At 40.2% G+C, this 26,680-nt stretch overlaps 3 protein-coding genes across 18 annotated transcripts; 2 read left to right on the top strand and 1 right to left on the bottom strand.

The window, feature by feature from the left end:
• Nucleotides 1-777: 777 nt before the first annotated feature.
• On the top strand, nt 778-8,860 carry LOC115753106 (protein GDAP2 homolog). 6 transcript variants are annotated; one of them, XM_048278939.1, is made up of 15 exons: nt 778-917; nt 1,234-1,719; nt 2,329-2,406; nt 2,674-2,729; nt 2,867-2,986; nt 3,096-3,166; nt 3,910-4,003; nt 4,155-4,358; nt 5,376-5,627; nt 6,146-6,254; nt 6,807-6,874; nt 7,707-7,779; nt 7,858-7,932; nt 8,030-8,121; nt 8,385-8,860. In XM_048278939.1, the coding sequence occupies exons 2-15, from the start codon at nt 1,447-1,449 to the stop codon at nt 8,458-8,460; spliced, it is 1,641 nt and encodes a 546-aa protein (XP_048134896.1). In that variant the 5' UTR covers nt 778-917; nt 1,234-1,446; the 3' UTR covers nt 8,461-8,860. The 6 variants fall into 6 exon arrangements, with proteins under 6 accessions (XP_048134896.1, XP_048134897.1, XP_048134901.1 ...); XM_048278940.1 differs by lacking the exon at nt 778-917 and adding an exon at nt 924-1,110; XM_048278944.1 differs by lacking the exon at nt 778-917 and having other exon boundaries at nt 924-1,719; nt 8,039-8,121; nt 8,385-8,413; nt 8,451-8,860.
• Nucleotides 8,861-10,594: 1,734 nt separating this feature from the next.
• Nucleotides 10,595-15,307, top strand: LOC115750192 (clp protease adapter protein ClpF, chloroplastic). Of its 8 annotated transcripts, none has more exons than XM_048279244.1 (11): nt 10,662-10,761; nt 10,868-10,894; nt 11,340-11,732; nt 12,192-12,251; nt 12,460-12,551; nt 12,657-12,829; nt 13,450-13,562; nt 14,405-14,450; nt 14,622-14,662; nt 14,756-14,963; nt 15,065-15,307. In XM_048279244.1, the coding sequence occupies exons 3-10, from the start codon at nt 11,403-11,405 to the stop codon at nt 14,909-14,911; spliced, it is 1,011 nt and encodes a 336-aa protein (XP_048135201.1). In that variant the 5' UTR covers nt 10,662-10,761; nt 10,868-10,894; nt 11,340-11,402; the 3' UTR covers nt 14,912-14,963; nt 15,065-15,307. The 8 variants fall into 8 exon arrangements, with proteins under 8 accessions (XP_030543251.1, XP_048135201.1, XP_048135202.1 ...); XM_048279245.1 differs by having other exon boundaries at nt 14,756-14,980; XM_030687391.2 differs by lacking the exon at nt 10,868-10,894 and having other exon boundaries at nt 10,595-10,699.
• Nucleotides 15,308-17,999: 2,692 nt separating this feature from the next.
• LOC115750171 lies at nt 18,000-25,383 on the bottom strand. Of its 4 annotated transcripts, XM_030687370.2 has the most exons (6): nt 25,208-25,383; nt 24,986-25,096; nt 24,367-24,502; nt 22,772-23,007; nt 21,580-22,375; nt 18,000-21,078 (listed from the first exon to the last, which is right to left on the bottom strand). In XM_030687370.2, exons 4-6 carry the CDS (start codon nt 23,003-23,005, stop codon nt 19,004-19,006), a joined length of 3,105 nt encoding a protein of 1,034 aa, XP_030543230.1. In that variant the 5' UTR covers nt 23,006-23,007; nt 24,367-24,502; nt 24,986-25,096; nt 25,208-25,383; the 3' UTR covers nt 18,000-19,003. The 4 variants fall into 4 exon arrangements, with proteins under 4 accessions (XP_030543230.1, XP_048135783.1, XP_030543224.1 ...); XM_048279826.1 differs by having other exon boundaries at nt 24,986-25,383; XM_030687364.2 differs by lacking the exon at nt 24,367-24,502.
• Nucleotides 25,384-26,680: the final 1,297 nt, after the last annotated feature.

The following is a 26,680-nucleotide window of genomic DNA, read 5'->3' as shown; positions in this document are numbered from 1 at the left end:
CTAGTGTTTATTTTTCGGTTCTTTTTCTTGCGCTTCTCGAAAAATACTTACTTCCAATATTTAAGAACTTTGTTAGCGTAATAATATTTGAGTGACTTGAAGGTAACATCATATCGTGGGGACCGGCACCCTTGAAGCAATTTCTAGTCATTTTTTGTGGTGGCCCAAATTAAGGATGACCACATAATCATTTTTTGATATCTCATCATGGATAGCACTTTAGGAAATGGGTCTCCTAAGTGTTGGCTGGTTATTAGCCTGCACATTTGGCACCGTGGCGATAAAGATCGGAAGCTTACTTCTTCTTATCGAGCACAATTCGATTAGACGAATCCAAAACCACCCGCGGTCAAAATGTTCAACAGTCGGCGGGTTTGATTGGATTGATATTATTAAGAGTCATCAATGAACAAGGGGCACAGAAAAAGAAAGGGACCCCATGAATAAGGATAAGTGCACTAAAAATCTTAAAATTTGTAAAAATCCTAAACTTGTCGAATTGATGTGATCGACTCATTTCATTAACTCCGTTCGACTTGGTTGAAATGAAAAATGCTAACGTGATTTTTCTTTTTTCTATTCTATGTGGTGATCACGTGGCTAAACAATATTATTGTAATCCCAAATATGAAATAATCAAACCCTTCATTTTCCAAAACAGAATAAGATAATATTTCATGTTTGAACGGACCCCAACTCGAAATTTATTTCTGGCTAATGGACAAAAAAAAACATAAAAAAGAAAAACAGAAGCTGCTTGATCGCAACATAAGCGCTGTCTCTCGGACAGGACAGGACGTTCAGAAAATAAAACGGAAATCGTCGACAGAAAAGAAAAGAAAGAAGAAAATCCGGTAATTGCAAGAGCTGTCGCTTTCGTGAAATCCAAATCATTCAATGTCGCCCATTTCGCTCTGGTAAGAAGCATTTCTGCCTCGCACCTCCATTGATTTGCCAATAATAATCGGGATCAATCATTCGCGCTCTTCGATCTCGCTTCTCCCTCGCGTTTGCTCCGCGGCGCGGCACGGCACGATAGCTTTCGGATTTGGTGTTTGGACGTTGTTCGGGTTATCGGCGTGTTGCAATTCCCGCTCGCGTGGTTATCGAGTTTCGCATTGTCCCGCGTGATGGTTTCTAGATCTTGAGTGACGGAAGTTTTGCTGATTTCGAATGATTGCTTTGATTGCCTGATCCTGATCGGTGTACGTGCGTGTTTTGGATTGTCGGCAGGGGTGTGGAGATTCTGACCAGTTGATATCTGAATTGCTGGTCGAACCTCTCGTGGGAGGCGGAATGTGGTTGGATTTAGAGGTGATGATGGTTGGTTTGGAGATGAAGGGGGTGAAAATGGATGACATTGTTTGATTCTTCTTTTCCCTTTTCGCGAAGCTTGCGCCGGCGCCGGCGGCTGCGACTGCCACTGCCACTGCGGGAGGGCTTACAATGGAGAACGGGAAGAATGTGGTGAGCCTGGATAAAGTTCCTAGGTGGATTGATGTGGAGCATGGGTCGTCTCCTGATGATGAGAGTGGAGATGCTTCATTATGTAACCCGTACTCGGGTGATCCCCTGACATCGATCTCCGGGGAGGATATCGTGGGCAACAGGATGGTTTCTCGGTTTCCTGTGGACCATGAGATTAACGAGAAAATACGCATTTGGTGGGGCAGCCCGTGGACTCTCAAAGTGGATGCGGTCGTGAACTCTACGAATGAGGTGATCAGCATACTGTTGCACTTCAGTCTTCTAACATCTTTACTAGGTTAAATGGATTTTGGTTTTGTTAAACCAAGCTCCGTGCTCATTGCCTATGCTTATGCAGCAAATCAGTTTTAGGTATGCCTAGGTTGTATTAGATCCAATTCAGCTATAAAGCAACCTGCACCCAAGGAAATTAAAAAGCGTTGCTGTCGTAATAATGGCAATATTTGGGTAATAGATCAATGTTTAGGTCTACTTCTGGACTGTCCTGCACCTTTTCTGGAAAGTCAATGAAAGATTCGCACGCCATTTAAACTACCGTGAAGAATGCTTGATTTTACATGATTTCGAAGTTGTTGCTGCTTAAATTGCTTAAAATTTGCATAAGTCAATGTATACTATAATTATTTTTTGCGTAATAAACTGGAAAAGGGAAGCATTATCAGCCAGTCAAAGTTAGCTAGAGACGAATTTGGATTTGTGAACTGTGCTGTAGTTATCTGAATCCTATATTTATATAAGCAGATGACATAATATATTGTATGATTTTTCAGAACCAGTAGTGTATGAACGATTTTAAGCAAAAAACATAGTCTGAAATACAATTACTTTGGCTGTCTGCAGAATTTGGATGAGGTACACAGTAGTCATGGTCTACATGCTGCAGCTGGACCTGATCTCGCAGAAGAATGTGCTATGCTTGTGAGGCTAATTTTTTTCACCCATTCTGATGTTCAGTATTACACTCTATAAGATGTTAGAAAGACCTCTTCTGGAGAAATGTAGCTGCAGCAATTGAAGCAGCATACCAGCAGAAGCAATTTAGCTTTCCGTATAAATCTGTGAAGAATATTTACATTTGGTTGCTTATTTTCTCCATGAAGTACAATCAGGAGATCTCCCTTTGTGAAAAGAAAAATAATTACAGGGGTAGACTGACCCAAATCTTGCATTTCTTCTGTGGCCCAGGGTGGATGTCGAACAGGGATGGCCAAAATTACAAATGCATATAAACTTCCTGCTAGGTCCATACTCCACTGACCTTTTACATTATTGTCTTCAAGCTCTTAATAAAAAATTTAGAGTAGAAACTTGAAACGTTCTCCATATGGATATCAAACTCGCAGAGAAGCTAAAGGCAGAATTTCTTCTGGGTTCTCAGGAGGGTGATTCATACAGTGGGTCCAAAATATGCAGCAAAGTATCATACTGCCGCTGAGAATGCTTTGAGTCATTGCTACCGGTCTTGCCTTGAACTTCTTATTGAAAGCGGACTTCAAAGGTTGTTGGAGATAAGTCTTACTGAATTATATAGTTTTCTGATTTGTTGTCCTTTCTTCAGGTAATACTCAACTGGACTTAAATCTTACATGAGTGACATAACCATGCAGCATCGCTATGGATTGTATATACACAGAGGCAAAGAACTATCCACGCGAAGCTGCTGCACATGTTGCTATAAGTAAGCCATCTGTCCTGCATCTTCAACCTTTTTTCTAGGCTTTAAAAATTTTTTTTCCTTGGTGCTCATGACATCTTTTCACATCCCTGAAGTATGCTCATCTAGGAAAGTTTTGAGATTGATTGTGGCCTTTAATGCTATTCCTTGCAACTTAAAGATGTATATCTTTTATTTCTTTCTTCAACTTAATATTCCTGTTTTTTACTCTTCAGAAGTCTATGTGCTTTTTCCTGTTCCTGTGGGTGTGGTATCAAGGGGACTCGAGGTGGTTGTGTCTGGATATCTCCAGAAAAGGATGTCCAGTTCAAATGATTTTTTGTTTCCCTCAATTCGGGATAGTCTCCGCACTCACACATGCTCCCCACAAACCCAAAACCAACAACCCCCTCCCCCACCCCCCACCACCCCACAAAAAAAAGGAAATAATAAATGCATAAAAAAAAAGGTAGCTCTTGAAAGAGTAAGAAATGTTAGCGTCATTAACAATCATACTGAAAAGGGGAAGCTGCTTTTTTAGAGAGAAATCTCCATTTACTTTACTCATAACGAATTCTGGGACATTTTTTTTCAAATTTCTCTATCTTCACAAGGTTTAGAAAATTTGGAGGGATGCATTATTCTTGTACATCGACCTCGCAAGAATTCCATAAGTTTAAGGAGGAGCTAATTTTTTGCATTAGCAGTGCTGCATATTGTATTATAAGAAGCAGTTATGCCATATAGTTGTCCTTGTATTTTATCAGGAACCGTTCGTCGTTTTCTTGAGAAGCAAAAAGATGAAATCACAGCCATTGTCTTCTGCACGACCACTCCATTTGACACTGAGATTTACAAAAGGTACGTCGTACTTATTTTGTTTCATTGAAAGAGGTCCGATTAAGAGGATAGGTATGTTAGTAGTGTGGATTTAGGCTTTATCTTTTTTCGTTGTAATTTTGGTTTATCTCGTCTTTAGTTTTTTTTTTTTTTTTGGTTGGTGTCCGTGTAGATTGCTCCCTCTTTACTTTCCACGAGATAAGCATGAGGAGGAGGTGGCCATATCAAAGCTTCCTGCAGAATTGTGGGATGAGAATGGTGAAACAGTTATAGATGAACGTAAAATAAGAATAAAACCTTTGCCAAAAAAGACTTCTAAAGGTCCTCCTCAAGCCCCGGTTGATGTTCCTGTCACCACTGTTGGTTTGGCAAGAAGGTTAGTGGGCATAGCATTTGACTGCTAGACAAAATGGTGTATGTTTTAGTTTTTTTCTAGCTGCCAAATTGGAATACTCCATTGCGATTCTAAAATGTTCTCATGGGCATTTGATCATGTCATATATTTCGTTTTGTTTTTCAAAGTTTAGGCATTGATCATTTTGTGTGGCAGTGTTAAAGAATAACATGGTAAAGTGTACCTGGAGATCTGTTAAGAATAAGTCACTAATAGGTGCCATTCATTTGAGGTTACTTTTATTTTATTTTCTTGATTCGCATCTTCACTGCTTTAATCACATTCCTGTAATTTTATGGTGATACGAAAGTGATGCACAAGTGACATGGAGTCTGAATTGTCTTACTTTCAAAATTCCCTCGGAACATCCTTTCTTAATGTTAGGGTGTTAATCTAGCACAGGTTAAAGTTTCGAAGATACTGGAAGTATCATGGGTATAAACAGGCATTTCATTCTTTCCCCGTCATCTGGAAGTTAACATTCATCTTGGCCTTTCTCATTGGAAATGAAAAATGATTTGGTGATGAGATGCTTATGAAAGATGATACATTACTGCTTGTGCACATACCAATCGAATGATTTGGTGATGAGACGCTTATGAAAAATGATACATTACTGCTTGTGCACATACCAATAATGATCCGCCTAATTTCATCCGTGGTTGCTGTTCCCACTCTTAGTTTTTTCATTTGTCCTCCTGGTATTATTCCTTTCAATATATTATCAATGCAAAAGGTGGACCATCCAAATACTAATGCAATTTTTTCATAAGATGCGAGGAATAATTTTTCGCATTTTCTGAAAAATAAGACCTTTCCTTGAATTTGAGAGGACGATATCTTTAAAGGAAAAGATTAATCAAGCAATGTAAAATGGCTGTTGCAAACATCTTGATGTGAGTGCTCTTGTTTTTTCATGTGAACCTTGTCCTCCATAATAAGCTGCTTGTTTAAGATATAAACTGTCGAGAGATAAGACTAGGGATTGTTCATCTCCAGGAACTCATCACTTTTGGCTTCATATCTGGATCCTGCTTTCATGTCGATAAGTAAAGATCCAGACCAGAGGAGGAAGGAGCAGTGGGATAAAAATGTTGAGGTAAGAAGGGGATGGAACTGGGCCAAATTTCTTGGGTTTGGTGACCTTGCAGGACCCCATTTGACTCCTTCTGAAGAGTATACGCTTCATTCAAGCTACCTCTCTAAAGCTATTTCTCTCAATCTCTCTGACATTGCTGAGATGAAAATTGTGTAAGCATCTCTTGATTTTCCTTTTGTGCCTCCTCCTGCATTGCATCTAATCTCTTCAGATTATAGTCAGACTTGTACCTGAATAATGTCGAACTTCTAGATTTTGATATTCTTTACAATGACGATTGTAAAAATGTACTGTGGATGGTAGCACGTGGGATCGATGGTATAAAGTGTCTTGATATCATTACTTATGAAGCAGGAGATGGCTCATTATTTCTTGGTTTATTCTCTTTCTTTCACTGGCTCATGAACCTTGTGTTTGGATGGCTTTGGTTGGCACTTCCCAGTGTTCTCTCGTTAGTGTTCATCTAAAAGGACCACATTTTGTTCTTAAAGATCATTTCTGCGCAAATGTCGAAGTCTGCATCATGCAATAAAGATCATTTCTGTGCAAATGTTGAAGTCTGCATCATTGCATGACAACACTAGGATAAACTTATTGATGAATAAACATCAATGCATATTCCTTTATGATGAAAGGTCGGTCTAAGTAGGTTCTTATGTTTCTTTATCAGATACCGCGGTGGTGTAGATAGTGAGGGTCGCCCTGTAATGGTGGTTGTGGGAGCACATTTTCTTCTGCGTTGTCTTGATTTGGAGCGATTTATTTTCTATGTAGTAAAGGTATGAAAGCTCCAGTTGCTTCAGTTTCAGAATTATGATTAGATCTAGTCGTATTATTTGCTGACATTATGAGTCTTGACTAGGTGTTTACTTTGCTTGGGACCATGACACTGATCCTGGTTTTGCATAGTTTGGTTATGTGCTCACTTTGGAGTATCTCAAAATTTTAATGACATGGACATATTGTCAGCATTGACGGGAAGTAACCGCTCAGTGAACAAATCAGTGCTCAACTTTCATCATTTCACAAATCATTGCTCAACTTTCGTCATTTCCTATAGTGCAGGCTCAAGTATTTGGCATAATAGGACTCCCCAGAATTGTATTTTGGTTATGTTGAAGGCCTTTTTCCTAGGATCTGATAGTTATTTGTAAACCAATAGGCCAGGAGCATGAATGATCTCATATGTAGCTTCATTAATCTATCTTTTTTTACTTTTCTTTTTTCGCATCTACTGCCAAATTGTTCCTGTGGCTATCTTTTTCTTAATTCTTAGTTAAAGTTAATTCAGTTGTGAGAGCTGAAGAAGTCTCTTGCTCATTGAATTTCAGGAGTTTGAACCCTTGATACAGAAACCTTATTCTATCATTTATGTCCACTCGGCTGCGTCATTGCAACTGTGAGTATCCCTATGATCTCAATAGCATAACTACCTCATAATTATAGAATCTGCCTGGTCAAATTGCTGTGTTTCAGCAATGTGCTTTCATCCATGAATTTCCATGGCAATTACACTTTAATCAAAATAAGCTTAGGAATCATTTCCATGATCGCTGGCCGGTTGAGATCAAGAGCTTCCTATGAAGTAAACATTAGCAAGAGAGGGATGAGATAGTCTTTGACTCAGCATAGAATGGTAATGCTAGAGTTGCTCCTACCCTGCAAAATGGCATGATATCTTTGATTTTGTACTTCTAAAACAGTTCAATCTAATTAGCACCTCAACCTTGCAAAAAGCTCCTAGTACGTTCTTTTGTTTCATTCAGGATCACCAAGAGCATAGAAACTGTATGTTTTCATCTTCTGATCTGTGAGGACAGAGTGACAAAGTATTTGGTAGTTGCAGGCCAAGTGCAAAGTATAATTGTATTTGGGAGTTGGTTTTAGACATTTTGGATATTTCCCTGCATGATGTTTCTCTCGTCACTGTGCTAGAACCTACTTTACTCCTGTTCTTTCGGATGACTTAAAAAATTTTGTTGTCATTGACAGGGAGTGAGTTCTGGATGAGACTGAACTTCTAAACTAGTTTATGCACGAGAGATTAAAATTCTTCTGCAAACAGACAATAGATTGAACAGCATATATTCCTTTCAGGATAATTAGTTTCTCAATTGCAGTTTTAGCCATGATTACTAGAGTTACATCACCATGTTTGTTCAATCAGTGTAAGTTAAAACAGTCTGGCGATCCCACACTAATTTCTATTTTATGCTTCTTTCTGGAATAAGCAGTATACCGGATTTGGGATGGATGAGAAGGTTGCAGGAGATACTTGGTCGTAAACACCAGCGAAACCTGCATGTATGCAACTCTCGAGCTACTTCATTTGACCAAGTCATCAGTCCAGCAATGCTAAATATTATCTGTTTCCCTATGCAGGCATTGTATGTTCTTCACCCAAATTTGCATTTGAAGGCTTCAATTTTGGCGCTGCAGTGGTTCGTTGACGATGTGGTACGTCTGAATCCTTTTAGTGTTGATGTGCCACTTAGGACTGATCCCTCCGTGGGAACCCTATTTTATGCAAGGCTCTCAATATTTTACTTTCTAGGTGTGGAAGAAAGTAGTATATGTCGATCGGCTGCTCAAATTGTTCAGATATGTTCCCCGTGACCAGTTGACTATTCCAGACTTTGTGTTCCAGTTGAGTTTTCATTGCCTTTTCATTTCTACTGCATTTATGTTTATTACAGATGTAGGTTATTTCATTTCATCATTATTCCTCGTTGAGACAATGGCGGGTAAATCTGATTTTGAGAGGTCAGAAACGAGCAAGTTGCCGTCCATTTGGCACTAGGCTAAGACATGTTTTCCTCTAAACGTGATCCGTGTGTGCCACTGTTGTGCCTGCGCATTAGAATGTGGAAATGAAATTTTGCATGCTTTAATAAGCCTCGTTAATGCAGGCATGATTTAGAAGTGAATGGAGGAAAGGGCCTTATTGTGGATCCTGGGAAAAATCATGTACAGCAGCCAACATAAGCAGCCAATTTTGCACCATTATTAGGAGATAAAGCTGGGCATCAGCAAAAGCAACCGAACCGAGTTTCTTTTTCGCCTTTTACGCATCGTCATGCATTGCCAAAGGCACAGGTTCAACCCTGTATCGTCCTACATCCAGGCACAATTATTCTTTCACCGTCATGATTATTCTCATTCTTTGCATCTCTTGTATCCTAAAAAATATTTCTGGGCATTTGTCAGTACAACAGAAAATAGTAGAACGAAATACCCCATTTCTTTTTCTTCCTAGCTCGTCGGGACATCTCGGACAACATGGAACTTGGTTCGAGCATCCCAAGAGATGATCTTTTAATCGTATGTACTAACACTATTGCCAGAAAAAAAAATGAAATTGTCTCTTCTGTCTGGAGCACTGTTATATTCTTTCTCATGTCATTGTCTCCCCTATACGAAGACTGCCAACGCAGCCATCTTTTTTCCCCCATAATCGCTTTCGATGATTACCCAGATATAAGAAAGAAGGCAGACAACGTCATGGATGGTTCAGGTTTGGTAAAGTCCTCATGGCGTAATGAGCAAAATGGTAAAAATTGAGAAAGAAAGGGCAAGAGAGATGCGATGTAGATAATGCATACCATGAATTCACTGGCTCGTATTGATAGTGAGGCATGAACCAAAAAAAAAAAAGGTTTTTTAAATTCGAAAAGGCGACAATTATTTACTATTTCAAATTTAAATTACCCAAAAAAAATTAAATTACCCGAGAAATTAGATAACGAAAATGCTCAAAAGTCCCAACGTATTTGCTAGATCGAATTCAGGTTATATATTATGCAAATGCTTTCAGTATCCAAAGCATAATTGACATTGACAACTGTCACGATTTTAAGGTTTCGATCAAACAACAAATTATAGAAACCAGCATCAAAGTAAACATCAAAAGCTTTTTTTATTGAAAAAAATAATCGTGGACTTCGATTATCAAAGAATAGAGACTTTACAAATAAAGTCTGAGGATTGGCATTCCATTGTTGGCAAAGATGGTCTCAATTTCTCTATCGTTCTTATATGTAACTTAATTCATGAAAAATCGATAGATAGGGTATATTCCTGCATTATTGAGTAAGTGAAGTGTCTCCTACTCCTTTCCTTTTAAACTTTTAGGGAAAATTCCAAAAAAGGACCCGAAGCTTTCTCATTTTCTAAAATAAAAACCTTAAGTGAACTTTGTTTCAAATAAGGGCCTGAAGTGAGCATGAAATTTTAAAAAAAAACCTGATTTCAAGAGCATTTTGGTCTTTTTCTATATTTGATTTTTCTTCTTTTTTTATTAAATTTTCCTTTTTTCTATTTCTTTAAAATTTAACCCAAAAAAAAAACTATAGAGAAAAAAGGGGCCTCGAGGGGCAGCTCCCACCTCTGGCCACCATCCCACCGCCGAGGGGAGGGGTGTGAGGGCCGACCGGCCCTCTCCCAAATCTGGGCGGTCGAGTCGTTCAATTAATGGAGCAAATCCTAATTAGTAAATCATTTTTTTTCTTTTAATAATGGAAAACTCTCACTTGTAGGGAATAGGAAAAGCCAAAAAAGAAGAAGAAAGCACCGGTTCCAGATTCAACTAGGTCGGTCCAGTTTTAGATTCCAAAGTATCCCGAAATCAATCAACCCCAGAGAAGTGGTACTTTTTTCTTTTATCCTCAAGTATTGTATATTGGGAAAATTCCAAAAAAATGCATGAAATGCCTTCATTTTGTCGTATAAGGGTATGAAGTGGACATTTTTTCAACTAAAGACTTGAAAAGCTCAAATTATGTCAAAGGAGGGCCTAGCAGAAAGACATTTTTATCCTTTACTTTTTTTTATCTTTTTTTTTTATCTTTTTTATCTTTTTCTTTTTTCTCCCCTCCCTAGGCCGGCGCCAAGATCGGGCTACCCTCGGCCGGGCCTCGTGGGCGAGCAAAGCATAGCCCAACACCTCCAAGGCGAGGTCGGCCTCGGGAGAGGAGGGGAGAAAAATGAAAGAGGAAAAAAAAAATAAAAGAAAAATTAAAAATAAAAATAAAAATAAAAATAAAGGCTGAAAATGCCTTTCCATCAGGCCCTTTATTTAAAATTTTTTCATTTCTATTTACAGTTTTGGAATGGGCCAAAGGAAAAAGGTTTTTTCTTGAGAAGAAAAGGGCCATTTTTTTTTTTTTTCATTTGGTTATTTGTGCGGACGAAGCTTGAGCTCGCCAGAGCTACTCTTGCCTTCCTGGTGAGTACTCCCAAGTCCTATCAAAACCTTTTCTTTGAATTCATGCGATTCTTCCTTTTTCCGTCCCGTACGAATTCTCGGTTTTGCTTACCACTCCGTTCGGTTCAATCGCGGTTCCGTTTGTTTCCCCGGGGGGAAAGAAAAACGGGTTTGGTGTAGAATGTGAAGTTACCGTCGCTGGTGTTCTTGTCTTAGGTTCTTGATTTCTCTGCCTTTCTTTTCTTGGGTTGATTTTTGGGGTTCGTGATTCAGCCGAAACGTAACCGGCGCTTCATGTTCTTTCGCCTCTGTTTGTTGAATCCGGAGATGGTTGTCGTGGCATTTGTTTAAATTCGGCGTGTGCGTGGGGTGGGGTGGGGTGTTCTCTGGCAACCGAATGCGGTCGAGTCGTTCGATTCATGGAAGGAAAGTAGTTGAATTGTGATGGGTTGAGGCTTTGCGGCTGCACCAGTATCGGTTTCAGCTGAGATCAAGATACGGCATTGATTCGCTTTTAGTTTGAAAATTAGTTGAATTGCTAATGAAAAATGATGGAACTCTCCGAGCGAACTCAGCTGGGCTTAAGATTGATACTGGAATCCGCTGAGGGGATGAGGTGATTTTTGTATGGTCTCTTACGTGGTTTTCTTTTGGATTGCAGATACAGAAACTTCTGTGTAACGGATTGGATTAGGTGCCGCACTTGCCTTGTGTAGCCAAAAGAATGCTAGCTCTGTCGCTGAGCCCTGCGACAGCATCTGCAAAGGGTGGAGCTTATGCGACGGATTCATCGTGGAGGAGGCAATTCGACTTGACAAAGAGAACATTCGCCGCTTCAGGTTCAGATGGACAGTCTCGTCAGTGTCGGTGCATGCAGAGTTTTCCCTTTTCTGACAACCTTATTGGAACAAGCCAAAGAAAAGTTGCAGTCAGAGCCGGATGGCTGTTTAAAGGGGGTGAAAAGGGGTTGGATGCAAGCGCAGAGCAGAGCGAAAGTGCCAATGAAGATATACTCATGTTCTTTTTCCAGCTGGACCTGGCAACTCGTGTACAGGTGTTTCAACTTCACTCAAGAATTTGAATTGGGGATACTTTAGTATCGGACTGCATGCTATGTCATTGTTTTCTTGTTTAGTATGACAAAGGCAGTTGTTTTAGATGCGAAATGGCCCCAGTAATATATTGGTCATTCTGAAGGGTGTTAGAAAACAGTGAGAAAGTGATTTATTTTAGCACATTATGATAGCAGTCGTCAAGTAGTCTGGCGATATTCACCGAAGATTTTGCTTTTCAGAGGTCAGAGATTCAAGATTGGGGATTTGGGATGTATGAAGTTTGATTTTTCTGATATGCTCAGTTGGGGAAATTACTGATCATTCTGCAACTCTATTGTTTGCTGAAAAAGAAAAGCTTCAAAAAAATGTTTGATATTTGGACATGTACAGTCTGTAAAGTAGTACTGCATTTTTTTGGCGTTCGCATATTTCTCAACGTCTGTGTTGTCAAATGGCAGTATGCGCTGAATTTGGAGCAGTACGATATTGCACAACAACTGAGAAACAAGCTTACGGAGGTGAAATCTTTTTTCTGGTTATCTATCAATTATCTTCATGAGGAGTTTTTATTCCATTGATTGATTATTGGAAAAAGGATATTAGTTGTGCAACATTTTTGTTTGCATTATAACCTTTTAGATTCTTTCATCATGAACACTATACATTGAGTTCGGCGGTGTGTTTGTGCATCCTTATTCTGACATGAGGAGGCATACTGCTTGGAAGGTTGAAGAGGAAGTTATCAGGCAGCAAGAAGCTAAAAGGGGATCTTCAAAGAGTGAAGCTCAAGATAAGGCCATAAGCATCATCCGGTTACGGTCAGTTTGATCTATCTTTTCTTTATATTCTCCTTAGGGTGTTTTACTTTCTCCTCCCTTATAACTTTATGATACTTCAGAATTGTATCATTTGCTCTGATGCAGTGCAGACTTGCAGAAAGCAGTTGAGAGAGAGGATTATGCATTGGCATCTAAGTTGCGAGATGAAATTTCCAATTTGGAGGCAGATTCATTGGCTGCATCAGCCAAAGCTCTGGCATATGAGAATGCGGAATATGCTTTTCGTTTGGGCCAGAAAGTGAAGCATAAAGTATTCGGTAGACGATCTACACACCCTTCATTATATCGTTATTTGTCTATCACTTTAATAAAATCACGTGAGAACATTTTAGGGAAACCAACCAGAGCTAATAATCACCCTCTGATTTTCTAGGATTTATCTCTAGGTTATCAATTATAAAAAGAAAATTCATGTGAGAACATATCTTTCGTGCATATAAGGGCAGCTCAGTAAGTTCTTTCATCTTGTCAGCACATTTATATGTTAAATATAAGTGCCTTGCTCCACCTTTTCTCCACCCTGTGTTATTTATGTTTGCTCGATCCCTGTGCTAGTCATTTTTTTGGGAAATAGCATGAGAAATTTGTGTGTTTTCTTGTGAATATTTGGACTCCTATCCCACAGTGTGTCATTCTTCAATGTGTAAGAGGCACTTCTGATGAAATCTTGTGAAACTTCATGTTCTCTTATTCCTACTCATTTTTTCGATTCTGATATGTAAAACTTGTTGCTCCCAAACTAAATTACTTGCTAGAGGAATGTGTTAGATGAGTTTCCTATTAACTATATGCTGTAGACGCACTTACAGTATCGAATGTCAAGCAGATTGCTAGTTCTCAATATTTGTGTTTCTGAAAGTTCGTATTATGGTATCAGGATATCGAGCTGTTGTCTGTGGGATGGATCCCGTGTGTTGTGAGTCAACTTCTTGGGTGGAAGCTGCTCAGATTCAAAAGTTGGCTAGAGGTTCCAATCAGCCATTTTACCAGGTTATCAGTCTATTGATGGTGCAACATCACTACACAAATGGAATACCATGACACTTTCCCATCGTAATTATGAGCTTATGTTATGTAACCTGGATTGAGAGTCTTGGCGTGCTCAAAGCAGCTCTTGACCAGCAGACTTTCCTTTTATGTGCATCATCCTCCAAACAAAAGTCCTTTGAGAGGCAAATTCAATAAATTTCTTGCCCATTATGTGAGGCTTTTTTTTCTCTGGCACCATGCTAAGGCATCTGTTCAGACTTTATTTTGGCTAAGTTGTGTTTCACTGTAAAGTATGAAAACAAATGTGTTTGCCAAAAAGAAATGAATTGCAGTCATCTTCTGGCAAAAACAGTTAAAAGAATATGTGCCATCTAATTAGGTGTTGATGGGACTTCCTATCGGCAGGGATTTAGATATGAGTGGTCTGGTCTATATTTGTGTACGTTGATAAGCAGGTTTGCAGCATGTGGATGCTGTGAAGTGTGGCCTATTTTTCCAAGTAATTTGCATCACAAACAAAGAAGCAAGTATTTGAAGTTCAAACAATTCTCCTTATATAAAGCAGGGAATGAGCGTTGCTGTTGTTAGCTTTGCGGCCACCTAATTATTTTTGTTGAATGTCCAATAGAAGGCATGTAACACATATTAAGTTATTGGAAGGGTTATATTGCCAGTGAGTTTTAGTTTTGTGCAGTCTATAGAACGACTGCTCATTCATACTACTGTGACATCTGCCATCGGCAAAGTTACTTCTCCGGTTGTGCCTTTAATCTCAAATGCTTGAACAAGAGTTAGTAATATGATGAATTTAGTGCCTTACTCCAGTTACTTCTCTTGTCCAGGTTTTGGTTGATGTATACGAGGATCCGAACTTACTAGTAACATACGGTACTGCTCAGTTATATAAACCACATTCAGTTAAGCAGTAATTGATTTTGTTGATGGTGTCCCATTTATGAAGTAGTTTTGCTGGTTCTGCTCTGTCCAGATACTGTTGTTTCTTCTCTTGATGCGTCCTTATTGCCTGCCCACTGATGAAAGTTTTGCATTATGTTGCAGTACCCGAGGAGAATTTGGTAGCTCCTGACCAGCCAGACAAGGTAAAGTGTGTGTGTGTGTTTGGAATCATGCTCGCACCACATATTTGACAGCCTTTTGATTGACTTGTGTTGGCTACTCTGATTCATCTGCAGGATAGGTTTGACCATCCCTATATTTCCATCTTGTTTTACGGGATGGATAGCGCTGGAGATTTCATCCCAATTAAGCAGCTGCGCGAAAAGTACAATCGGCCTCGACATGAATTGCCCATCAACCCAGAAGATCAAAAGGATGGAAACAATGCCTGAATGGGTGACGAGGAGCTGCTGCTTGCCACTGTGTCTGTCAATTTGTGTTCAGGTGACCGAGACTAAGAGGTCAAAAGTCGTTCATGCAATGTTAGTTAACTCCTCAGTGTCGGTTGCCAGGCGATCACTCATACGGACTTTTCCCTTCTGCAGGTAGCTTCGTGTACCTCAATTGGGCATGGAGCGTGTTGATACAGAGCTCCCAGTGCAGCGGGTGTCATATTGCAACTGTTGGGGTGAAGTAGGAGGCGTTTCGCTCTTAGCTTGCGGTTGTTTCGCTGTGAGTAACTCTGAATGGCATCAATGACATTGGTTTGCTAGTTGCTTTGCGTGTACGCAGTTACTACTTAGCATCGGTGTTATCGTGCTAATGAGAAGTTACTTCTTTCATCCAAAGTGGAATGTCGAATATCACTAGTTTGCCGGAATTGGCAGGCTTAGAATATGTTCATCCATAGTGCGAATGGTTGGGTGGATGTATTGTGGAACGTAGATTTAGCAGATTCATGACAAAACCTACGATCTATAGGATTGCAAAATGGGTCTTATTTTCATCAATTTAGGAAGCACTACCATACATTTTTCTACCTCAAATATCAGCAATTGCACTGTGTAATTGGTATGGTCGGTCCATTAGTTAGAAGTTAAAAGAGACTTGACAGTTTTTCAAGGTTAGCTTTTGCACCACCTTGGTCATTTTATCTTTACATTGCGATTTGTTGGTTTTAATTTTTTATGTGTACCGAAAGTCTTAAAACTTGTCACGAAAGTGCATTTTAGTCCTATAACTTACAAAAAGTGCGATTAAATCCTAAAAACTTATCAAATTGTTGCAATCGAGTTTTTTCGTTAATTCTGTCGAAAATGCAAACGTGGCCTTTTTTATTAGTCTCTTTCACCTACGTGGCTAAAACGTGAAACATAAGACTAAACGACGTCATTTTGGCTTAAATATTAATTTTTAAAACAAAATGTTAATCAAATAAAATTAAAAAAAATTGTATAAAAAAACAAAACAAAAAACCCCAAGGACGCCCTTGCTATCGCCACCCCCGTCATCGGAAAGGACCGATGGGGGCTTGGCGAGGATCGTCGAGGGTTTCTAGGGCCTTAGCGAGGGCCGGCGACCCTCACCGATCTCGTTTGATGGTCCAACGACCCTTGCCCAATTGTAGTGGCCCTCAATGCAGTCTAGTTGAGGGCCAGCTACCCTTGCTTAGATTCGGGTGGAGAGTCGTTAGGCCCTTGCCTGCGGTCGGTGAAGGTAGCCGGCCCTCGTCGGCCCTTTTGCATTTTTTGAATACATTTTTTAATTTTATTTGATTAATATATTGGTTAAAAAATCAGAATTTAAGCCAACAATGTTGTGTCATCGCCACGTAGGCGAAAAAAAACTATCTTAAAAAAGCCACTTTGGCATTTTTTGTTAGTCTAAATGGACGGGGTTAACAGAATGATTCAATTGCATCAATTTGATAAATTTTAGGACGTGAATGTACTTTTTGTAAATTTTAGGACTCAATTATACTTTCGTGATAAGTTTTAAAACTTTCGGTGCATATATTCATTTTTTTTTCCCCATAATTGGCCAGGGTAGAGGTTGCAAAATGGTGGTGGTGTTGTTGTCGTCCTCCATTTTGGTATTTAGAGGGCGACCAATCATTGTAATGGGAAAACAAAGAGAAAAAGAGATTGACGAAACACTTCTACGGAGCAAGGGCGTCAGAAAAGTGACTTTGCGAATGAAAATTGTCCAAGAGGTCTTTAATGAATTTTCCACAAAGCCGAAAGGGAAAACATAGGATTAACAAAATATTGGGAAAATTTTTGTTTGATAAATATTAACGAAAATATTCTCTTTTTTTAAAAAAAATTAAAATTTGATCACGTATAATAAGTTTGGTCATTTAATTTTTCTTTTGCCTGACAAAATCCAAAAATGAGAAGAAGCCTACGAGAGACGCCCCCGGGAAAGGAAAGGGGAACAGACAAGTGGGCCCACCCAATTATTTTATTGCAATATTTTAGAGAGAGAGAGATTGTGATTGGTGGAGAGAGAATCTTGAACTTTGACCTTGGATGAACGACCAGATGCGAACTTCGGACGCCGACAGAGACGCATCTTCTGACTTTTCTCTCTCCGTACCAAAGCAAAATCATATGATATAAAACTCCCCACTCCCAACATCGCAGAATCCCCCGACCAATCGCCTCCCTTGGCGTCCCCCACGCGCCATGCTCCGCGCGTGAACGTCCTCCTCGTTTTTTCTTAAAAGGATAGGATAAAATTACATCTTTACCCTGCCGTCTGCTCCCGCCTCGACCATTGTCAACTCTTTATTGGGATAATAGCGAACATTTATACACCAAACAACCCTGCCGAGGGGGTGGAATGATCGTCGGGGCGAGAGAGTCCCAACATAGAACGACTACCTATCACAGGCTTATAGGATGGCGAATAGGGCGGGAATTAACGAGTTGAATACCGAATAAGGAGTAAGCGATCTTAAATTATATATGTGAAATCGGAATTAATTCACAAACAATTCTTGTGGCATAACAAGATTAGTGAGAAAGTGTCTACCTGTATATCAAAAGACAAAACTATGAGATTACATATGAGATGGGTCAAAACAAATAATTCCTCAAGTAAATTAATCCATAAGTGTCACGCTGAGAAACAATAAACCCGAAATTGAGTGCAAGTTGGAGTACTTTTGAGTGAGTGTAACACAACGCGAAGATTTCACACGTGATTTGATTGAATTTCATCCAATGGAGATTCTTCCCAGGTTGTAGCGGAACAATGTACTTCTCGAGCGTGTTCGATCCATCATCGTGTTCGACCCATCATCGTGTTCCTCAAAGGAAAGTCTTTGGTACGCTGGTGGTCAAGGCACTGGCACCCAGCAGTACCTAACCTATTCATGGAGGAGTGGTTCTAAGCAGTCGCGACTCACGACCGATGCTGGGTGGGTTCACACCATCGTATTGGGTTGGCTCGACACCAGAAAAATCGATAGCATTATTACGTCATCTACATGATGCATGCATATAGTAGAGAAACGTAAGACAGTCCAGCAAATGCTTCGGCACAAACTTAAGCACTAGTTCTGTAATATACGTCCCATGGTTCAGATGCTGTTCACCACTTTCTGTTTCTTACATCAGCAGGACATTACATCCCAAAACGCAACATGCAGCAGTCAAAAGGCCATGGCTTGAGCTTCAGTACCGAACTGTCCCTCGATGTTGTCCTTACTGTTGGAAATGCCTCTCCTGTTCCAACGCTCTCTCATATACAACATGACACTGGTTTGGCACATCAGTTGCAGGCCACAGGAACTAAGATAAATTGCTTTGCCGAAAATCAGCACCACCTTTGCGAGAATCGATTCCGGCAGGGGCGATCACAACTTACCCACCAGGCACTTTCCTTCCCAAGAAAACTTTAAAAAAGAAGAAGAAGAAGAAATGGAAAAACAAGAGGTGAAAAACACAGCCATGGCCACCTTAACAATGCCAAACCCATCCTCAAATGTAGGGTAGGGTCGGTTTCGGACAGCAGTCTCTTGTTCTACTTTACCCTTTTTAGTCCGGTCCCTTTCTATGATCTACACAATAGTCAAGAGGACGGAACTGAAACAACTCCAAAGAAAAATCCCACCAGAAAAAGTCTCTCTAGCTTCCAACTTCCATGTCTTAGCATCCTGTATTAAAGTCTCACTGCTCATCCAGGCATCACAACCCAATCGGAAAAGACTAAACAAGTGAATCGAATCGCCCAGAGCCAATGCACTCCTTACAAGAAAATCATACACTGAATCCAAGCACATGGTCTTCTACTGAGGCGACAAACGGTGGAGACGCGAAAATGATGACATGCCAATGCTATCCCGACAAGAATACCGCAGCATTATTCACGAATAATACAGAGTTTGGTAGCCAACAATAGACTCCACGGAATCAAATTTTGGTGAAGAATGTACAAACAGAATCCTCACAGCCATACCATCCCTTCATCTCCCAACCATGGATTGTACTCCACAATTCCATCTAATCAGAGTAATTAAAGCGAGCCTGTTATCAGGATTATGTTAAAGCAAGTGATGGAGGATTACCAGCCGGACATCTTTGCCGACGAGGTCGCCTTGTAGTCTTTCCCCATCCAGTTAGGCTCTTCTCTTCCAACCCAACTCCCACCTCTATGTTGTTCAGCTGCTGTATCAATGGAGTGCACTTGGGACCCAGAGATGTTGCAGCAGAGAGGCTACCAGTGGACCGCCGCCTCCCCCTTGCACAGCCAGTTCTAGAGTTCCTTCTCATCAATCCAGATTGCCACACATGGCCAGTTGCTCTCATAAGCCCTCCAAAAGTCTGAAGATCTTCGGTTACTTCATGTCTAGAAAGAGAAGCTAGGCCTGGAAGGATATCCCTCTGGAAGTCCCTCCGCTGCCTCCCTCTTCTCACCTGTCCCCGCCGGGGACGACTTGGTGTTGAAGTGGCTGCAGCAGATTCATCGACCTTGAGGGCTTCGGGGATGAATGGTTTAGGCAGGTATTCGTCCGACTTTGTTTCTGTCAGTTTCAGTGTCATGGACTCGAAGTAATCTGTCTCTTCCGATGAGGAATCTTCGTCATACCGTCTGTTTATAGCTTTTGAAGCAGCTTCTAGCCTGCCTCCCATGCCATCACCACAAGAGAGAACAATATCAGCAAACCAGTTGAGTGGGTCCTCCAGAGACTCGGGTGATCTGCTGTTTATCTTGTTCAGATAATTTTGATGGCTGGCTGATGAGATGGCAACTATTGTCTCTGCTGCTACTTTCACAATTTCATTCCGTGGATGTCCATTTTCCTGCTGTAAGGAGTGTGTAGATCTTTCACCTTCCTTTTCCGCAAACTCTACATCAAAAATGATCTCCTCACTCTCTGGAACCACAGGAGCCTCCAGATCTATCCCAGATATCCGCTTTCCATTGGTACAAGTAGTGGAAACCGATGGCATCGCAACAGTTTCATCATCACTCACACATAGATTCAAATCAATTTGATGCCTAATAGAGCTCACGGTTGAAGCTATTCCTTTCTGCACGGCAGGGTTTCCTGTAGGAGTCATCTTACCAAACTCAGATATAGAATCACAGGGCAAATTAATGTCGAGTAATCTCACTTTCCTCTCCTTTTCCACAACTTCACCTTCGGACAAATGAGGAAGAGATGCAGATGGTGAGTTAAGAGAAAATGAATCATTCTTTGAAAAAGGCGACTTTTCGAATATTGGAAACCCAAGAATCTTTTTATTACTTGAAAATGCGCCAAAATCACTCCTCTTAGCATCAATTTCATTGGAACACAAAACTGATCTTGAGCTCTGAGATAACATTTGAGTCGGACTGGTCAAGCAAATAGAAGATGAAGGTTGATGCAAATTTGATCCTCTGGAATTCAGCTCGCTTCTCACAGTGACCTCATTCTGGCAAGCTGTTTTAGCCCTCAACCAAGGCAGCATCACGACATGGTCCTCTCTTTTGTTTTCCGCATCTGTGATTCCACCCCCTTGTGGCAGAACCAAGCTATTAGATGTACCATTTCCAAGTACTCTGTTCAGATCTACCTCTCTTCCAGTGTTAGCATTAATGGAACTTGAACATCCATGATATTTAGCGGAAGTGTGATCAACAAAGTCCTTTGAGGGTAGCTTTCTATCGCCGAAAGACTTAACATGGTCATAGTTAAGTACTGGGAGGCGGCTGGATAGTTCCCTGGAATCCAGATAAGACACATTGTTAAAGCCATTTTGATTGAGCAATTCCTTCGCAAATCCTCTGTTAGGTCTAACATCCCCCTCATGCCACTTGTCACCGTATATTGCATGGTTCCGATCTCCTGGTTGAGTACTTGTGCTGTGGGTACTGGATGAAACTATGCGTGGATGCATTTGAAATGGAAGTGACTTCTGGCTTGACTTGCCTGCTTTTTCCAAGGATGACATTACTGATTCTGGACGCTGAGCATTTACAGAGGTTTCTAAGCCACAAATGGTCCTCTCTCTGCTTTCACTGACTGTACTTTGATCAGTTGGATTGTAAGGAGCGTCATGGACTTCTTTGAGCAAACCATGGATATGGAGACCATGAGAAGTAGATTTCTTGCCCTTGATGTCCCCTGTGGACGAAGAGGTCATTGACTCCAGAATTGCAGCCAAAATGCGTATAAGATCATAAAGTGAGAATGTCATTCAACTAAAAGCACTTGAACATACAATCTTGCCATCCATACGCGCATATTTGACATCTTACCCACAAGAGCCACGCACAAGTAGCCTGTCTAATCATGATAGTCTATATGCACATTCTCTAGCATTTCAAAGATCCAGATATTAGTCACCGCTAAAGTTATTATGGGGGCAACCATTCCAGGTGAGCAACCATCTCTGTGGTCTGTATAACAAAAATCACCAAAAACAAAGGAGGCCATTTGACATTTGACAAAGCAGGCAGGCAAAGAAGTGCGGACAAAGCAGCATGAAAATTGTACAATGCAGATGCTTTTATGCAAGAAGAGAAAATTTTAAAGACTAAAAAGTAAAAAGTGAGAAAATCATGAGAAGAGAAGCATAAGCGTATGCAACAAGAAGCCCGATTGCTACACCAAAGAAAACCTTACCAGTTTCAAGCATGTGCGAAAACAACCCTCTTCCATTCCTCTCGCTGACCTGATGTAAATTGAATAGAGTCCCATTATTGCTTCCACGATGAGAGCTTTGAGCATCGTCATAAGGTAAGGCTAGATTGATTGATTTTGGCTTAAAAGAGTGTTCCTGAACTCGGTTCTCCCCATGAGGGAAACCATGACTCTCAAGATCAATATATGGTGAAGCACTAATTTCATCAACCTCAATAGGTTGATTCAGGTCAGCCACATTCCGTTTTTTGGCATTTAAACCAGACTCTGAAGCATGTCCCACACTGGTCTTCCCACTATCTCCGCGAATTTTATTTACAGCATTGTGAAAGGCAAATTTACAATCTTGATTAGGAAAATTTGACATGTCTTTCCCATGGTCAACCTGCTCTTGATCGTCGGTGTCGATGTACTCATCAGCTGGGAGTTGCAGGTCAAACGTTTTTCTCCTGACCTTTAAGGGTCTGGAATCAGGCGTCTCAGAAGTCTTGAAGATATCTCCATTTGGAGAAGCAAAAGTAGCAGGTGGCATGCTATGTCCCTTCATAGAATTGACAGGAGAATGGATTCCTTCCGCAGATGGCCCAGCGTAACTGGGGTTTGCAACAGGGAAGCTCGGGATTTGCCATTTCCGATTGTCTTCACATGTAATTTGAGACACTAAAGGGCTTGATGCTAGTGATGTTTCAACAGGCATCCGAGCTTTTAGTGCCTCTTTCCTTTTAACATCATCCATCAGGTCCTTCTGTATTTTGTACAGACGGTGTAGTTCATATACCTGGATGATGACAGATACAATCGATTTTTTAGTCCACATGGCGCAAAATTTAGATATACTTACAAAGTCAAAGCAATGCGTGACCACAGTTTGGAGAGGTAATCCATGATTTCTCTAATGTGTTGGTCAGTGATCTCCAATTTATCTTGAGTTTCATTCAAGTAGTCAAAATTCTTGAACCAACTCCATGAGTGAAAAAGACCGAAATCGCATTACATGCCTCTATCTAATGAAAGGCTCTCTAAGCATGAAAATTACACAAGCCAACACATGTTTTTAAATCAAGTGGTCCATTCATAATACTGATCTATAAATGAAGGATGAAAACACTGCATATCAAATGAAAACCAAATTTAAGATCTGATACAACAAAGACAAGTATATCAATAACCATACCTGGTCCCTGAATATGGCCTCATGCTCAAGCATCTTTTGCTTCACTATATCTTTGCCGTATCCAGGAAAAATATCTGCAGCTGGCCCCGGCAAAAAGCCATTGTAATAATGTCCATTCTGCAAGGTCCTTTCTCCATTAAACAGCGACCAGCTACAACTGTTGGAAGCCTCATTCAGATCCCTCATTGAGTGATGTCCAGGAAGATTGCCTTTCAGTTGGATTTCTGTTCCCATCACTGGCAGTAGATAAAAGAACACTTTGAATAGATGTACAGAATAGCAAAATTAGGATGTAGAGTTCCCAAAAGAAGAGGTTAATCAAGATAAAATCCGAGGATAGACTAGTAAAAGGAAAAATAATTATCTATCATACCAAAAGGAGAACAGGAATTGGCTAAAGCTACATACTTGGAATAGGAAATCCCCATAATCAACTTATAGTTGAAAATTTACACACCATGCCAACCAAAGCACACATATTCAGAGAGAGAGAGATTTCCACTTGTTCCATATCCAGTATAGTGTTCAAAAACTACAGATTCCACATAGTTAGCCTCCCTTAGTATAATGATTATTAGATTTCAATCAGACTTCAGAATCTCAGATGGACAGAGATATTGACTGCTACCAATTTGGGATGAAGTATTCTTAATTGCCAAGAATCTATCAAACTTTTATTCCCTTGATTCTTCCGTATCTGAATTCACATATTTACCCAATGAGATGCAAAGAAGAAGTTTATAGTCTATCTAGAGCACTGCTTCATCATAAAAATTCCATTGCACCCCAAGGATTATCACAAAAATAAGCAAAATTACCTCTCTATCCCCATTCCACTATCTAACTATTTCTCAGGTAAGAAATGTGTCCATCCAGTATTTGAGTTGCAACACAGAAGAGTATCAATTCTCTTGATCAGTGAAAAATTGACTTCTCATGCATAAAGCAACCAGCACGTCTATCGCAACATAGATGGCTAAACATAAACTATACACCATATCCTTTCAGATGCCATTGTTACTACTAATCGGGGACCAATTGATTGAACTTGTAAATTAGCTTCCACGATGCATTCCACTGTCAGTGCCAAACCCAACAAGCAATTGTAACATCACATTTGTGAATTTGTATCCATATGTTTTCCCTAATGTATATAGACTTAACCTGAAGAGCAGAACTTTCTTTGTCAAAAAGAAATCAAAGAGCAGAACATCGAATTCCTTGGAAATGGCCAAGCAAACTTAGAAAAACAATTTAGGGTCCTAAAAGCAGATCGTTAAGTAACTTGGTGAGACAAATATTGAAAATGGTCTAAATAAGCTGCCCACCTTTGTCTTCCCCTTTCACTTCCCTTGGTTCAGGTGTATACAGGAATATACGAAAATGGGTCGCACAGAGAAATGGAACATTTTAGCAAAGCACCGTCTAAAGGATTCTGAATGCTAAACCAGCAATAGTATTTTTATCATTTCTGGATGCTGCTAACTCCAGAATTCAGAGAATGTAATTAGCAACAAACTTAAAATGCTTTGCATAAGACTAGACTACGAATGCATGCCACAATTTCCTCAATCTACAGAAGCGCTTTATCACACCATAACTGCACTTCACTCACTTTACAATAAGTGAACGCACTTTCACACTACCACTAGATCATCCCCACAATCTCTTTACTAATCCGAGCAAGAATCTCGCCACTTCTTATCATTAACTCGAGTTCTTCCATGAAATCTACAAAATGACATTAGTTGTATCAGTAAGGAGTTGGGCTGCATTTCAGGGAGATCACTAAGACACTGAGCTCAAGTGAAGTCTATCATTGAACAATCACTCCAGCTACTATTTAATTAGTCTATCAAACCAAAAAACTCAAATGAGGTAACAAAAGATAATCCCACAGACACGAGATGACACCACTCGAAACCGATTACGAGGGGCGAGAAATTCCGCCGACCACGCACACCCCAAATGATAGAATTATACAAATTAACTGCAGAAAATAACAAATCGACTCCAAGCTCCATCCAATTGGACAAAACTGCAAGCCAGAAATCAAATGAGAAACGCAAATCCAGACTTCGAACTAATCAAGGACTTTAATTGGGCCGAAGAAAAAGGGACAAGAACGAGATAACAACTGAAAACCCAATTAGCAGCATCAGACAGAGATAATCAAGAAAATGAATTCCGCGAAAGAAACGAGGAAAGTTTCACCTCAGCGCAACATCGTCTTCGTCAGCTCCCCCACCACAAGAAACCATCCATGGATCCAATTACTTCACGGAGCCTCCACATCAGAGGAGGGAACGGGAAACAAAAATCCCACTAAAAAGGAAAAAAGGGACCCAACTAATAAGACAGGACAAAGGATAAACAAGCTAAACCGAAGGGAGAAAGAGGGAAAAAAAAGAAAAAGGCCGAGAATTTGGTAATTACACGAGAAACAGCAAAGTGGGCAACGTTCGCAACAACATTGGATGAAGCTTAGATCCTCATCACTCACACTGAGGAAGAAATAAAAAAAAACAAAAAATAAGAAAACGAGATTTGGGGAGCTCTCGATCTGCTGGGCCACCGTCTCTCTCCTCCCTCTCTCTCTCTCTCTCTCTCTCCTCTTTCTTGGGCGAAGAAAGGAGTTTTTCGTTCTAGAGAGAGAGAGAGGTGGGGGGAATGATGAGAGAGAAAGGAAGTCTTTTCAGAGAGAGAGAGAGAGAGAGAGAGAGAGAGATCCCAGATAAGAAATCTTCACACAAACAAACGACCTTCTAAGAACAGTGACATGAAATTTGTCAACATCCGGTCTCTTTTTATTCTCTGCTTTTTCTTCTCTCTCTCTCTCTCTCTCTCTCTCTCTCACCCACACCCCATGAGCATTTCTTCTCTGACCAGAAACCAAAAAACCAGAAGAAGAAAAAAAAAAATTTGAATCTTTTCTTGATTTGCTGTTGTGGCTTGCGCCTTGTGGAGCATTATTAGTAGACTAACTAGTAATTAATACATATTCTTCTTCTGGGTCTCTTTCGCTTTTTTCTCCTTAAAATTTCCGAGGAAGGGGAAATGAAAATGTTAGGCATTTTCTAGATTCTCTCCACTTTCTTTGCTTTTCGTACGGACATTAAAAACCGTAAGAAATTTAACAAAAATCCGGTAAAAGGAAATTGTCGAAACCCCTTCTCTATTCAATGCTCCTTCTCTTCTCTCGCATTGCACGTTACGAGTATGCAAGTTTCGAATCCAGAAAGATACAAAATCTCGGATTTCAGCTTCTTCTTTTTTTAATTGAAGAAAAGCGTTCCTAATGAGAAATGGTAAAAAAATGTTATATCTTTTAAGCAATATCTTACAAATTCTTTAAAGATATAGGACGTAATACACGATGAATAGTCTTTTTTTTTTTTTGTTAGTAATAAGGGTGGAAATCGGTGAGTAGCGATCGAAAAGCCATAACTATCCGCTCATTCTCAACAAATCCCATCGCGATCTCTGCATCATCATGTTTGTTGGAGTAGACTCGTGGGTTATCACAGGCCATGACACGATCAAACACAACACTGCCGACGAACCCGATGTCTCGTGTAACTGGCGAGCGACTAGAAAGATTTCAAACCCACGAGTCTATGTCCAATGGGTCTCAAACCACTCGGAAGTAGGCCCTACAACAAGAGGCTAAGTTCCATAACGACGTTATAAGATGGACATGACTCGAGCCATAAAAAAAAAGAAGATGAAGAAGAAAGCAACTCCCGGTACCAACGTTCACTCACAATCGGGAAATCTTGGCACCCCGAAACCTACCCCGTCAAGGAGAGAACGAGAAATCCAATCAAACGCCTGTTTCAGTGAATAAAAGCAAGAAAAGAAAAAGAATTATTAGTCTCCTGCATTTTTCCCAAATATAGTTGGTTCGAT

The sequence above is a fragment of the Rhodamnia argentea genome, chromosome 5 (assembly GCF_020921035.1).
Source record: "Rhodamnia argentea isolate NSW1041297 chromosome 5, ASM2092103v1, whole genome shotgun sequence".
In the NCBI taxonomy this organism is placed as follows: Eukaryota; Viridiplantae; Streptophyta; class Magnoliopsida; order Myrtales; family Myrtaceae; genus Rhodamnia; species Rhodamnia argentea.
Note: the sequence above shows the minus strand (reverse complement) of the source record. Positions and strands in the feature narration are given on the sequence as shown.